General features: G+C 49.8%; 4 protein-coding genes across 4 annotated transcripts; 2 read left to right on the top strand and 2 right to left on the bottom strand.

The window, feature by feature from the left end:
* Nucleotides 1-44: 44 nt before the first annotated feature.
* N7498_002115 (UDP-N-acetylglucosamine--dolichyl-phosphate N-acetylglucosaminephosphotransferase) lies at nucleotides 45-1603 on the top strand (the record flags this gene model as incomplete). Its single annotated transcript, XM_058449177.1, has 3 exons — nucleotides 45-312; nucleotides 374-554; nucleotides 611-1603. Exons 1-3 carry the CDS (start codon nucleotides 74-76, stop codon nucleotides 1601-1603), a joined length of 1413 nt encoding a protein of 470 aa, XP_058311521.1. The 5' UTR covers nucleotides 45-73.
* Nucleotides 1604-1786: 183 nt separating this feature from the next.
* N7498_002114 (uncharacterized protein) lies at nucleotides 1787-2250 on the bottom strand (the record flags this gene model as incomplete). The annotated part of the gene is made up of 2 exons (XM_058449176.1): nucleotides 1787-1966; nucleotides 2071-2250. 2 exons carry the CDS (start codon nucleotides 2248-2250, stop codon nucleotides 1787-1789), a joined length of 360 nt encoding a protein of 119 aa, XP_058311520.1.
* Nucleotides 2251-3503: 1253 nt separating this feature from the next.
* On the top strand, nucleotides 3504-5939 carry luA (3-isopropylmalate dehydratase LEU1; the record flags this gene model as incomplete). The annotated part of the gene is made up of 3 exons (XM_058449175.1): nucleotides 3504-3603; nucleotides 3656-3762; nucleotides 3825-5939. The coding sequence occupies 3 exons, from the start codon at nucleotides 3504-3506 to the stop codon at nucleotides 5937-5939; spliced, it is 2322 nt and encodes a 773-aa protein (XP_058311519.1).
* A 444-nt stretch (nucleotides 5940-6383) lies between these two features.
* ags2 (alpha-1,3-glucan synthase Ags2) lies at nucleotides 6384-13928 on the bottom strand (the record flags this gene model as incomplete). The annotated part of the gene is made up of 7 exons (XM_058449174.1): nucleotides 6384-6432; nucleotides 6489-6999; nucleotides 7051-7256; nucleotides 7313-11008; nucleotides 11047-13275; nucleotides 13343-13482; nucleotides 13626-13928. The coding sequence occupies 7 exons, from the start codon at nucleotides 13926-13928 to the stop codon at nucleotides 6384-6386; spliced, it is 7134 nt and encodes a 2377-aa protein (XP_058311518.1).
* Between the last annotated feature and the right edge of the window lie 1341 nt (nucleotides 13929-15269).

Raw genomic sequence — 15269 nt, 5'->3', positions numbered from 1 at the left:
TTGTTCAATTCGCCTGTGATTTGTTTGTCCCGTTTCTAATCCTCAAACCTGGCGTCGGTGCCAATTGCTCGCCATGCAAACTTCAAGCGACCTCTCTCGTGCGGAGACTTGGCGTCTTCTGCTTTTGGTGGGGGCCGGAATCGGCATTCTGGTCAACACGTTCCAGGGCGATGGCGCGCCTCTGATTGCCTCAATTGCTATGGCTGGAATTGCATTTGCAATCACATTCAGCATGATTCGATGGCTCGGGCCAGTATTCATAAAGGCCGGCCTGAAGGGCAAGGACATGGCCAAACCGAGAAAGCCTGAAATGTAAGTATACGCGTCATTAGCCGTCGATGGCATGAATATCAAGGGCTAATATTTGCTCCAGCCCTGAAACAATGGGGGCCGTCTGCGCAGTGGTATATCTTATCTCGCTTATTGTCTTCATCCCATTTGCCTTTTACAAAGACATCGTCGCGGCCACGTCTGGTGGAGGTAATCGCGACGTGGTGATCGAGGACCAACACATTGAGACTGGGCGGTACCTACATAGGTTCCCTCATGGAAAGGTTTGTTCGTCTGCTGTTTGGCTGCTCAGCATTAAGCTAATTGTCTCTCATGGCAGCTGGCATCGTACCTGTCGGGTCTTCTGTCCTTGCAGTCCATCGTCATCCTTGGAATTGGAGACGACCTGCTTGATATTCGTTGGAGACACAAAGTCTTGATTCCGGCCTTTGCCTCAATCCCAATGCTCATCGTGTACTTTGTCGACTTTGGCGTAACACAGGTCGTCGTGCCAGTCCCGCTGCAACGGTACCTTGGTGATTTTATCGACCTTGGATGGTTGTACTACATGTATATGGCTGCCGTGGCGATCTTCTGCCCTAATGCCATCAACATGCTGGCGGGTATCAATGGCATTGAGGTGGCTCAGTCGCTCGTGATTGCGGTTCTGCTGTTGTTCAACGATGCGATGTACCTGGCGCCTATTACACCATATCCACACCCGGCCACTGACTCCCACTTGTTCTCTATCTACTTTCTGTTGCCATTTATTGGTGTTTCAGCGGCCCTACTGTGCCACAACTGGTACCCCTCCAAAGTATTCGTGGGTGATACCTACTGTTACTTTGCGGGCATGGTGTTTGCGGTTGTGGGCATTTTGGGGCATTTCAGCAAGACTCTCATGCTTCTGTTTGTCCCGCAGATCTTCAACTTCCTCTACTCGACGCCACAATTGTTCCACATAATTCCTTGCCCGCGTCACCGGCTACCAAAATTCAACGCTTCCACGGGCCTCCTTGATGCCTCCGTCACAGAATGGACCATTCCCCCATCGCCATTGGTTGCCACGGCACTAAACCTTCTAAATACACTGCGGTTAGTGCGCGTGAAAAAGAACGAGGATGGTGATATTGTCGAGTCTTCAAACCTGACGATCTTGAATCTTTGGCTCGTCTGGTTGGGGCCGATGAGAGAAGATAGACTTGCCTGGCATATGGTCACAGTTCAGATATTCTGTGGAATGTTTGGTCTGTTCGTGCGACATCGCCTCGCCTTATTGGTGTTCAACCAGGATAACCTTGGCATAGAGCTATTCAACCCATGGCATAGCTAGCTGCCCGTTGATCCGACGGGTGTAAAGGGACAGGCAGTTGTCGATATCCCTATCACTTCTTTGTACATATTCATGGCTGCCTTAGGCGAGGTCAAATGCGGATGCGTTTGGAAAGGTTAGATTGTTCATACATAACCGCTCATAAACGATAATTTTCTTCTAGTTATCTATCAGTGTCATCAATCACTCATTGTCAGACGTGTCACGCAAGGCACGAGTTTCCCTGCCAATCTTCTTATCCCCAAAAGCACGTCCAACCTGTCGGACGATCAGCCACGCGGGAAAAATGGAAATTGCCCGTAGCCCGAAATTGAGATAGATGTTTCCGACGGAAGCCATAATCGATACACTGCTCAGACCGCACTAAAGAGAGGCCGATGTTAACTTCAACAAGTCGTTGCAACAGAACACGCGACAGAAACATACGCTAACGGCCTGGGCAGCGGATTCGGTTCCTCACAACAAACCAGCGATTCGGACATAAACTTCTGCAGTCCGGCGCCGATCTGCTCGTTGATCGATACGATACCGATCGAGCGGTAGAGATCATTCGCGGAGTTACTGGTGGTAAACTGCGCTACGCGATGGACATTGTCGGCAAAGATACAGCTACACTCCTTCAGAAGACACTTGATACTTCTGGCCATTCTCATCTCCTGGACCTTACAGGGCTACCCAAAGATCAAGTCCCAGTCATCCAGTGCCACACTGTACCGATAAAGTTGTTCCACACTGCACCTGCCGTTGGTGAGGTTTTGGTGACCTGGTTGGAAGATCTGCCCCTGACAAAAATCTTGACCCTACCGGAAATTATCCAAGCAGAGGGGGGATTGGAAGGTATCAATGCGGCATTGGAGGTATTGCGGAGTGGATCGGCATCTGGGAAAAGAATTGTGGTTGGTCTCAGAGCCTTTCTTCAAGAGTATAAATAATGTGATGCGCTTAGACTTTGGTGTTTGGGGCAAATTATATCTACTTGGACTTTCTAGACTTATTTGAGGTTTGAATACAATTAAGAGAATAAAGACTTGTCGAAAGGCTTATATCGACCGTCTGTTCTCCAATGTTTAGAAAACAGGAAAGGAAAATCACAGTGTATGAAAATCACACTTATATCTCTAGGTCGCTTAGCGACCTATCGGATTTATCCAAGTATCTAGTTTTCAACGTTAGAGTGTATAGATCTCTGAGCACTTTGGAAATGTGTGACCACTCATGTGATTGAATGTATGCAGTTCACCTGGGTACCGAGTCAAAGAACAATTGACACATAGGAACAAATCAACACAGAGTATTGCTAATGAGTTCCACACGAATAACGCACATCCCCTCCACATCCTGCCTTGTATGTATGTACACGGCCCCTCAAGGCACAAATCTTCAGGCGGGGGGCCGATCGGTCTCCGGCGGCCGAGGCCAATCAGTGGTCGGCCTAGGTGCAATCTTAGAATTGACCCCGGAACCGGTCGTCTACGTCATGGGACATCCAGTTGCGGATGCTATTCTATACAGAAGCCAAATCAACTCAGATAGTGCCCTAGCTGTGGGTAGTGTGAATTAGAGGCATTACAGCAGTAGCTATTCACACTCTTTGTGAATTGTTCGAATTTTCAAACTTTCCAGACCCATCTACACTGTACTGTGGTAGAGTCAAGCAGAGTCGCGACCCGCCCACAAGCGCCACTACCCGCCGTCACATTTTTGTCGCTCGCCGATATCGGCCACCGTTGGTTTCGCCATTTCAACCAATGATCGCACGAATATTGGCCGCTGACCGACCGAGATCGGCGTTGCCCCTCGAGAAGCTCCCCAGCGACATCGCGCGCGCAGCAAAATATAAGTTGATTCTGCTATTCCCAATCCTCAAAGGCTGCACTTCATTTTGAATTATCTGTACAACATGCCTTCCGCAGAGTCAAAACCAAGGACCTTGTATGACAAGGTCTTCGCTGACCACATTGTCAACGAGCAGGAAGATGGCACCTGCCTGCTCTATATCGGTATGCCGAAATGCCCTGGGGCTCATGGTTATTCTTTAACACTTGAAAACAGATCGGCATCTCGTCCACGAGGTGACCTCTCCTCAAGCTTTCGAGGGTCTTACAAAGGCCAGCCGCAAGGTCCGCCGGCCGGACTGCACTCTGGTGACCGTCGACCACGTATGTGAAGGTCTTGAGATCCGTTGAGAATTCGCAGCTAACCACTATCTTCTCTCCTGTAGAACATCCCCACTTCCTCCCGCAAGAACTTCAAGAACGCCTCGGATTTCATCAAGGAGAACGACTCGCGTCTGCAGTGTACCACCCTCGAAGAGAATGTTAAGAACTTCGGCCTCACCTACTTTGGTATGGGCGACAAGCGTCAGGGTATTGTCCACATTATCGGCCCCGAGCAGGGGTTCACTCTGCCCGGAACAACGGTGGTCTGCGGTGACAGCCACACCTCTACCCACGGTGCCTTCGGATCCCTAGCCTTTGGTATCGGTACCAGTGAAGTCGAGCACGTCCTCGCTACCCAGACCCTCCTTACTCGCCGAAGCAAGAACATGCGCATCCAGGTTGACGGCGAGCTCCCCCCCGGTGTTACCAGCAAGGACGTTGTTCTCCACATCATTGGTGTCATTGGAACCGCTGGTGGCACCGGCGCTGTCATTGAGTTCTGTGGATCCGTCATCCGCGGCCTCAGCATGGAAGCCCGTATGTCTATGTGCAACATGTCCATTGAGGGTGGTGCTCGTGCAGGCATGATTGCGCCCGACGAGATCACTTTCGAGTACCTCAAGGGACGTCCTCTGGCTCCCAAGTACGGCAGCGCCGAGTGGAACAAGGCCGTCAACTACTGGTCTACCCTGAAGACCGACCCCGGTGCCAAGTTCGACACCGAGATCTTCCTCGATGGCAAGGACATTATCCCTACCATCTCCTGGGGTACTTCCCCTCAGGATGTGGTCCCCATCAACGGCGTTGTTCCCAGCCCTGATGATTTCGAGGACGAGAGCCGCAAGCTCGCCTGCAAGCGAGCTCTTGAGTACATGGGTCTCACTTCCGGTACACCCATGAAGGAGATCCCCGTGGACAAGGTCTTCATCGGATCTTGCACAAATGCCCGTATTGAGGATCTCCGGGCCGCTGCCAAGGTTGTCAACGGGAAGAAGGTTGCTGATAACATCCTGCGCGCCATGATTGTTCCCGGTTCGGGTCTGGTTAAGGAGCAGGCTGAGGCCGAGGGTCTGGACAAGATTTTCACCGATGCTGGCTTCGAGTGGCGTGAGGCTGGTTGCTCCATGTGTCTGGGTATGAACCCTGATATCCTCTCTCCCAAGGAGCGCTGCGCCAGTACCTCCAACCGCAACTTCGAGGGTCGCCAGGGTGCCCAGGGCCGCACTCACCTCATGTCTCCTGCCATGGCCGCCACTGCCGCCATTGTTGGGAGGCTTGCCGACGTCCGTGAGCATGTCGTCGCCAGCCCCGTCACTGCCAAGGTTCAGCCCGTGATCGATGCGCAAGTCCAGGCCGACTCCCCGGAGACGGAGGATGAGCTTGACCGGGTTCTCGACCTACCCGCCGATAACGAGCCCCACACCAACACTTCCGCCGTTGGTGGCAGCAGCACCGGACTCCCCAAGTTCACTACCTTGAAGGGTATTGCCGCCCCTCTGGACCGCTCCAACGTCGACACCGACGCCATCATCCCCAAGCAGTTCCTAAAGACCATCAAACGTACTGGTCTGGGTGTCGCCGCTTTCTACGAGCTCCGCTACGACCCTGCCACCGGTAAGGAGAATCCAGATTTCATCCTGAACCAGGGTATCTACCGTGACTCCAAGATCCTCGTCGTCACTGGCCCCAATTTCGGCTGCGGTAGCTCTCGTGAGCACGCCCCTTGGGCTTTGCTTGACTTCGGTATCAAGTGCATCATCGCCCCCTCTTTTGCCGATATTTTCTTCAACAACACCTTCAAGAATGGCATGCTTCCCGTGCCTATCTCGGATGAGACCGCCCTGGCCAAGATTGCTGATGAGGCCCGCGCCGGCCGCGAAGTCGAGGTCGACCTTGTTAATCAAGAGATCAAGGACTCCCAGGGCAACAAGATCGCTTCCTTCGAAGTCGACAGCTTCCGCAAGCATTGTCTCGTCAACGGCCTGGATGACATTGGTCTGACCCTACAGATGGAGAGCAAGATCCGCACCTTCGAGACCAAGCGCAGCCTCGAGACTCCCTGGTTGGACGGCAGTGGTTACCTCCGCCGTGGCAACCGCGGCGCTACCCGGATCGATGCCGCCCCTGTGCCCAAGACCAACCGCGGTGATGTGAAGAACGAGCCCCTCGAGTGGTAAAGTTAATCTCGTGGTTTTTGGGTTGGGCGCCTTGGAGGATCGCATTGAATACGGTAATAGAAGCTTTGTTTTGTGTTGAAAAGCTTCCCTGTTTGAGAAAACTATATTCCCCCTTTGACAGTTTGCTCTGCATATTTCGGGACCTATCTACTTTTGGATTTGTTTTCAGTGGTCTACGAATTTCAATGAGAATGAATTATGAATTCCAATTTTTCTTGCTGTAGTGTAGTAGAGTATCAGCGCATGCCTTTGACCTCCGGTTTCAGTCTTAGCGTGAGATGCGAGGTCATTACATTAGAAACTCGATGGAAACCAAATGACAAGAATAACCAGATATAGGAAAGTAATGTGCCTAAAGAAAGTAAGAGCTTAGCCATAATAGCCCCATTAAGTCACGTCCTGTTCAACCAATTTCAAACAAAAGAGATCCCCCTCAAGTTTCATCTAAGGCTTTGACAGCTGCTCGCGGCGGAAAAAAAGAAGGAAGCCACCGCTGTATTTCAAATGACATTAGCACGAAGGCTTCTCCGACCAGCTGAAGAGACTTACCAAATCGAAAGCTGAAAGACGAGCGCAATCCAGAACCAAGCGTTACCCAACGCGCTAACACCAGCCGTGATATCTGGGGAGATAGGACCTGGTCCGATCTTATTCGGGGCGAAAGATCTCGCACATATAGTGGCAAGAGAACCAAGAACCTGCGAGACAAACAGTGTGAAGCAAATGTGCATACGCGTCAAGGTCTGCAGAAGGATCATGCCAAAACCGAGACCCTGCAGCGCATCCAGGACACCTAGCCATAGCCACAGACTTCGGGAAACCAAAGCACCAGATACATAGCTACCTGCCCATGGAAGGAACAGGCCGGTGCCGGATGTTCCCCACCATATCTGGGCCCATCGGGGTGCGCCGAGGCCACATGCTACTATCGGTAAGATCCAACTGTGTGACTTTGATATGCGGGCCATGAGGCAAAGCACAGCTATCCAGACGAAGCCGAAGAAGGCAACGCAGAGGCACAAGATCTGCCAGGGTTTAGCATGATTGGAGATCCAGAGAACTATAGTGGTATTAGTGCTCATGTTCGGGAATAGTCCAAAGTTCCACTTACAGTTCCAGTTTCGACCGTAGGGCGCGCTCAAGAAGAAGTTCTGGAGAATGACAACCACCCAATTCCAAAGCACAATCTTCCGTCGGAAGACCGACTTGTAGAAAGATGGAACTTTGCCGGGCGTCTGACGGTAGTAATTTGGCAAGCCGAAGTAGACAATCAGACCAATTATCCACAGGAAAACCGCAATGGGAGCGCAAATTGCTCTGTAGCCAGTGTTACTCAATGACTTAACAAAAAGGGGTTCGTGAAGAGAACTCACGTCATCCTCCAGGTATTGGTAATGCTGCTTTGCACGTTAGAAATACCAGCATTCGTCGCCTTTGTCAGAGTTGAACCCCAATACCACAGGGCGATGACATATGCTTGCTGTGTGCCCTGAATAAGACAAGCACGGAACACCCACTGCTTCACGGGAGCACCGCTCTCATCGCCAAAATTGAGGGCAAAGAAGATAGAACCGCTCGAAGATGCCGCAGCATAGATACCGCTTCCAATGTTTTGGATCCACCCCCGGATGAAGGAATTAGGCTCGTAGTGAGCAAGACCGATGACCAAAAAGGCGGATCCGTATAGGAACCACGGGACGGCCAGGACAAGCACGGATTTGTAGAATCGGAAGAAGAACCACCAGAGGATAGATGTGACCAAGTACACAGTGGCGATTCCATATAGTTTCGCCGCTGTCTGACCAACCTCACCTGTGAGCAGTGTAATTTGGTAGGAATTAGCAGCGATGATCTGGCCGAGACCTAAGAACAGGGAGTACACCGGCCAGTCTCCAACGCGCATCTGCATCCATTTCTTCAGCCCTGTTGGCGGAACGTAATTCTCTCCTAGCTGGAACTCGTCGTCTGCCTCTTTTCTCTCTTGGCCACCGCTCTCATGAGATGTAGCGTCGTCGTTAGTGATGGACCCTGGAGGAGAGGACCCTCCACTCTTGCCGAATCGCATTGAAGGAGCCGGAGACTGATTACGTCCCAAGCGCGCATCTCGGAACTTGTCAAACCATTTCTTTTCGCTCTTCTCTAGATATTGCTCGATGCATAGCTGTGAGTCTGAATTTGTACCGCTGAGGCCTTCCAATTTCTTTTCGAAGGCGTTGTAGTACTCGCCATTGCTATCTGTGAAGAAGGGATCGACTTTTTGCAGTTTATAGTCTCTCTTGTCTCCCACAACTGAGTCAACGGATAGCTGTGAGGCGCTGCTGAGACGATTTCCAGGCTCGGCCCAAGGACGCTGTGGAGGAAGAAGAGTATCGTCGGTACCCACTGTGCTAGGCGCAGTAGAGCTGGAAGGCGTATTGATTGGTCGAGGCAAGAGAGAGCCTTGACTTGCGTGCCGTGCAGCGAGAATTTCTCGTGTCAAGGGGATAAGTGACTGGGATGGCTGCAAGGGACCTTCCATTCGACGTCTACCATCAGCATCAGGATCCATTGGATACTCATCATCGCCGTAGCAGGTGGACATCATTTCATCATCACTGTCATCATAGATATCAGGAGCTGCTCGTTCTGCACCTTCTTCAACATCGCTAACACTGCTTTTTCCAGGATCTCGTCGTCCCCGACCATCCAAAGGAGCAGACACTGGCCTAACGTCGAAGGGCATCTGTCGACTCAATCCAGATTTGGGACGGATATCACTGCCGGGACTCGGGTCACGGCTATAGAGGGAGCTATGCTGCAAGGATGCAACCGTCCCAAACCGAGTAGGTGAGTGTAGCGGCGGCGTGAGAGTACTAGTTGAAGCATTGGACCTCGTTGCAACCTGTGTAGTCATCATTCCGTAGATTGCATTGTATGCAGAAGCTGCTGCAGACGGCTGTGCCTGAGTTTTCGCACGTTCCTTGTTGTGAATTCGAATAGCTGTCGACTGAAGAACCTCCAAATCTTCAATCCATTGCGCAACAGGGAAGCGCTGTAAGGCGGACCGCGCACGCATCATTGCTCGTACATCAGGCTTGGAACTCAAAGCATTGTCAATGGCGAGCTTGAACTGCTTGAGGAGATGCGATGTGGTCGTTGACTCGACTGTATACCACCATCCCGGCATTTGGCCCAAGCCGCCTACTCGAGCACCAATACCAAGAGCACCCTTGCGACCAAATTCGACGGCAACCAGACCAAAAGGCTCATCCCGCGAAGGTATTAATGCGAACTCAGCCCCAGAGAAAATAAATGGTGGCAGCACGGTAAACTGTGGTTTCGAGAACACTCTTCCCGGGTAGAGGTTCATCATACGGTCCAGTTTAAGCGCTGCAAATTTTCCATACAAGTCAATGACTGGCCCGATGCAGATTAGCTGGACATTTGGTCGTGATTCGAGAACAGCAGGCATCACGTCGGCAATAAGGTCGATACCCTTCTGCATTGACCATCTTCCAACGAAGACGAGGAGATCGGCATTAGGGATTGGATCTAGGCCAGCCCATTCCTGTGCTTGACGTTTAAGCACAGCTCTGCGAAGTTCGAATTCGCTGTCGACACGAATATCGTTCTCCTTAGGCAGGTCCTTGTTCCATTCGCCAGTATCCGAGGGATCGGGATTTGGCAGATTTCCTAGCTTTCTAAGACCCCAGAAGATAGGGTATCTTGAATAAGACCGTTTTCCGTATTTTTTGGAGACCCCAACGGCACCAAAGCCCTGCTGATGAAGACGTAGGTACGTGGCACCGGCATGCAACAGATTGAAAATTTCACCGAATTGAACATAACGCGTAACTACACTCATATCAAGATTGAAGACGGAGCAAACCTCAGCCTTCTCCTTCTGCGTCCGCATTGGCCATAGTCCTTGGAACTCGGCATTATGCAGTGACAGGCAGACCGGAATAGTCTCGGGTAGCTGGTAGAGAGGCGCAAGTGAGCCATGGTAATCATTGATATGATACAAATCAATTGTAAATCGTTTCATAGTTTGCGCAATGCATTGGTTCCACGCAGAGTAGTAAATAGCACTGTCCATATCGTCCATTCGAGCCGGGTAGGGCTCTAGTGCGGACTGTTGGCGAAAGATCGGGGCATCCAGAAGCACGTAGGTAATGTTTTTCACATAATGGTACTGAATCTTGACTTCGTATGAGTTTCCGAGCATCATAACGAACATGGAGTCGGCAGGTTTGTCTATATGGTAATCAACCCCGCCAACACATGGGATAACCCAAATGAGATCTTGATGTCCCAGTTGTTTGCTCATCAATTGTGCCATGACACCCAAGCCACCGATTTTGATCTTGATACCCCAGTCAGCAAGATCGTATTCCATCGTCGCAACAAGGACCTTTCGCCTGTTTGATGTGCGGTTGCCGAAGGCAGATTTGCTCTGGAGAAACTTTGATCTAGTTGCCAGACGTATGAGAGGATTTTTGGACTCCCCATTTTCGGCCTTGTCCAGCTTAAAAATGTTGAAGACATCCATTGAGATGAGTGTTTTTTTCTCTGACACTCCGACCTGGTTGAATCTGATTCTGTAAAAAGTCTTCTTGAACACATAGGCAGTGGTACAGGCTGTAAGGAATGGTATCACCCATAACAGAACGAACAAGGCGATTTGGGTATATTGGGAGCCTGCAGGCATGAGCTTGAGCTTCATCGTCGCGTCATCAAGCTGGATTCTCCATGCCAAATGCGGGTGTGGTGGATGCCGAGTAATATTGATCGTAGTCACGCTGAGCGAAGACGGAGGTAGACGATCCAGGATTGAGTCCCCGTCAGAGTCCCCGTAAATATAGCTCTGATCCGGTTGTCCGTCCGGGTTAATACCCCAAACATTGAGTTGACCTTGGGCAGGCCACTCTGCCATGAATCGGAATTTCCAAATGCCATCGCTGTCTTGTTTCACGATGTTTGCCAACCCAGAATCGTAGCCATATTCATTAAAAGGCCCATTGAAGAAGAGGTGAGGGAAGCGGCGTGGCATCTTCCAGCCGGGTTCATCACCTTCTTGAACGTAATCGCTGCTTCCCGTAAAGCGGCTCCAGTATTCAACACGAACATGTTTTCCGCTCCATCTCTGGGCTTTTGTTCCGGACCAAGCTTGTTCTTGGATGGTGTGATTGCCCCTTCGTACGGGATCCAATGAGAAAATGAACTTCCCCAGTTGGTTGAGTAGCGATACATGTCTGCACCTGCCGCATGTTGTCGAATGAAGAGCTCTCCATTAGGACGTTGGTGAAGTAGGCTGCTGGAGTAGTTGGCAGCGGTGAATATCATGGGATTGTCGTGCTGTCCGATCCGTACCAAGAAGTGGTCGATGGAATTTGTAAACTTGCCGTCACTGCTTGTTGCATTCTTGACGGTCAAGCGGTGAATACCGTTGTAGACGTTATTCAAGGTTGCCGACCATCCCCAGATGCTAGGAATCTGTCCAGTCCAGGAGGGGGCCTCAGGATCGATGAAACCACAGTCCACCGTGTCCATGTCAATTGAGGGAACTTCTCCGGACTCGGTCCTTGACTCTAGAGTAATCACCTCTGTAAGAAGGGTACAGTTCATCTCAGTGTTGAAATAGAGACCAACTTCGAGGGGTTCGCTTTCTCCAGGTGCAGCTTTAGATAGTACCGGTGCATCATGCCCAGGTGTGAATTTAGTGATCATCGGGTGGGGAGGCACAAACTTTTCTTTCGGGACGTAGGCTCTGAACTCATAAGGGTCCATAGTGATACTGTCAAGGCACCAATTGAACTCTTTAGAGCCATTCAAATGAAGTTTGGTGGGACCGTCTTTCAGAGTGAACTCATCATGAGGATAGAAGAGGTTCTTGACAATGGTATATGTATCAAAGGGTGCCACAAGAGCCAAGTTTTGGTCAGAACAATCGAAATCGTAAGTGACAGTGCGGTTGTCATTTTGATAGACCAACCAGACTGTTTGGTTTCCCGCCACTCCAAGATCCTGCATTTGGTAGTAAGGACTTCGCAGAACTGACCACATGCCCGTTTCAGTCGGCACGCCATTGGAACCTGGGTAGTAGATATTGTGCGTTTGGTTGGATAGCAATTGGATCCACCAGCCGTCGTTTAATGCCGGGAAATTCTGTCGCATTTGGTACATATGCTTGATGGTATTGCGGACTGGATGTGATGGATCTCTGTGATCAAACGTGGCTGATTCGTCGTGACACCCCAACCGCCCCGACTCAATCGGCCAGTGAAAGTATTGAGTGGAATTCAGCTGGAAGCATCCATGAGTCTTCCATGCCGTAGCAGCTGACATTGCCTGTCGACCAAAAATATAATTGGAAGCGGAAGCGTCGAGAATGTAGAATGCTTGCTCTTCTCCCCAAAGCAAAAGTGGAATTCCAGGCAGGTAAAGAGTGGTGATAAACAGGGCCAGAAGCTGCCTCTCGATGCCCTGTGAGACGGTTGGCCAGCGGAAGACATCCTGATTTGTTGCTCCATACATATGCCGCGGATCGAATTTGCCGGTGTTGGCATTGATCATGTCGTTGGTGAGGATTATCTCATACCAGGCTTCTGTCCAGTTGACGGGAATGTCGTAGCCAGCAGCAAGGTTTCCATCCATTCCCAGGAATCGAGTGAGTGAGCGATAAATAGAATAATGGAAAGCGGCACCGTCAATTGCCTGTTGAGTTTCCTCGCGGATAAAGTAGCCTTCAGATGAGTTCTTTAGAGCGAATGCTTCATCAAGGGTCTCCGGAAGCATATCAGGTTGCCGACCACGGCCTAGGAAGACAGAGCCGAGATTGTTTCCTACTGTAATCTCTCCCGGGAGGAAGAAATTCTTTTTTCCAACTCGACGTGCGCATTCTCGATAGGAACTTGAAATGTCACCAAGCGCATCGACAGTAGCTTGCGTCGCTTTATCGTAGCGAAAGCCATCAATATCTAGCGAGGAAATGATCATGCACGAATGTCGGATGAGGCGTTCTCTAACACTGGGTACCCACTCACGTAGACGATCTTGAACAGATGCGAATTTTGCAAGTTCACGTTGCCAATCGGGAAAGACACCAAAGGCTTCGATATCGCCATATTGATCGAAGTCACTGTCATAACATCCCTTCAGTTCATCTCGAACGTACGGATCTATTGGAAAACCAGTCTCGTTCCAAAATCGAGGATAGTCGCAGGTTTGGTTATACGTATTGCCAAATTGGAAATCAACGTAGTGTCGAGATGATTTCCACTCCGCTTTGTGTTCTTTCAACGAGAATGGTGTGGTAGTATTGAGGTATCCTTCGAAGCCAATAAGGTCTCCCATTCTATAATGAGGTCAGCCAATTAGTCTACAAAGTCTGTATATTCGAGAGATTTGGTTTTTTGACTTACGTGGCAACTGTATTGTCAAAAATGACATACATGCCGCGATTGTGAATATCCGTTATGGCATCTCTCCAAGTTTGAATTGTGCCAAAATGCTGATCTAGAAGGGTCGTGTCAAGAGCCGAGTAGCCATCCGAGCCCCATGGCTGATTCATTAAAACCAAACCGGCAAGATAGATTCCCTGAAACCCAACGAAGAATCAATATCTGCTTATTTCTCAATGTTATCTCTGATCCTGACCTTGATGCCCATTCCCTGTAGATAATCTAAGGTATCAACCAAGCCCACCATATCACCACCATGTCGCATTTGGTTTGAGTTCAGGTCATGCTCGAAGAGAGTTCCATTGATGTTGTCGTTGGTTGGGTCACCATTGACAAACCGATCCAGGAAAAGTGTGTAAATTGGAAACCGCCAATTGTCCGGTGATGGGTGATAGGTGTGATTAGGCCATTTACCCCAGTATTCGGCGGGGCTCTTTGCTGTCTTATTCTCGTTGAGGTTATATGCAGTGAGCTTCTCATCGTAGGGCCAACATGATCCAACCGCAAACAGTTGGCTGAGGAGAACGCTTGCGTATTCCCAATGCATATTCAATGATGGTGCGAACCCAAATCTGTATCTGGCTTCTTAGTTATTTGATGATATACTATTTCAATAACATGATGCAAATTGAGAGGGGGGAGAGAGGACAACCACAGGGGCTACAGCTTAAAGTGAGACTTTTAATGAGAGAAGCAACGCACATTTCCAATGATCAGCACTGAAGCACAAAGATTCAGTAACACGCCACAGAGCCAGGGTAACGACTGATGATATCGAACCTCAACGACCGACCCGGTGCATCTTCAGTAAATTCAAAGCACTCTAAGACAGAGTTAGTCTTTGCGGACGGCAGAATCAAGGAGAAAAAGCAAAAGCGCGAAGTGCTTGGTGGGAATAATTGAAAATTGAAAACGCCAGCGAGCCAGAAAAAAGAAAAAGGAAATCCCGCTGGAGTCACTCCCAAAACATATTTTGAAGGAAACCTTATGTCTCTTCTGCTTTGTCAAGAAGTACACCGTCTGATAATACATCTCACCTCACATCTATAGCTGTTGGTTGGACCTCTTTGATCCCGGAATGAACGGTGAAGGCTCGGAGAATTCCTGATGTTCCCGGAGACAAGAAAGCTAGGACATATCTGGAAACTTCCGCGGATCAAAGGGGACGCCGGTTGACGAATGCCATCTCGAGAGAATAAGGGATCAGATAACAAAATTCGTTAGTGTCTCACGAAGCATCGCCATCGGTGAAGGGTTCCCAGCAAGATCCATAGCTCTATACACGGCAGACGGCCGAGGTGGAACAGATCTGGCTCGATAATTCCTGGTGCGAAACTCATGCGGTGTATGTATGACAATTATTTGTGATACTCGATCATAGACGGCAGGGAAGTAAGGGCGTGATGTGATAACGACCCGAGTGATGAGGAGTATGCAGCGTTGATCTTGTATCGGTCTGATTTTAACAATGACTGTCGACTAGGGCTATCGTGCTCTACGAACGGATTAATGGCCGAGCGATATGGAAGGAGACATTTGTGCTAATCATTATTTTTCCAGTCATCAAACCTTGTAGGATAATTTTTGATTGCATGGAAATATCTTAACCACTGGAATCCGAGGGTATTGTTATTAATTAGAGCCCTGGTCATAATATTTTCTCTTTTTCAAAAGAGCCTCATTGTACTGGAGATGATTCGTGTCATTCCATGTGCTTTAGCCCTAACTTTCCAAAAGAAAAACAGAGCAATAGCCCCGGTGAAAGCGCTTGGTCCAAACCGACCGTCCACGTATGAAGACCACCAACAAGACAGTGCTTGCAGCACATTCGAGCAGGGAAGTAAACGTCTATATGGTCGGAGAGGTAGCACCGGTAAAAGCGTGCGTT

Source organism: Penicillium cinerascens, assembly GCF_028974065.1.
Source record: "Penicillium cinerascens strain IBT 15544 chromosome Unknown contig_1_segment0_segment0, whole genome shotgun sequence".
Taxonomy (NCBI): domain Eukaryota; kingdom Fungi; phylum Ascomycota; class Eurotiomycetes; order Eurotiales; family Aspergillaceae; genus Penicillium; species Penicillium cinerascens.
Note: the sequence above shows the minus strand (reverse complement) of the source record. Positions and strands in the feature narration are given on the sequence as shown.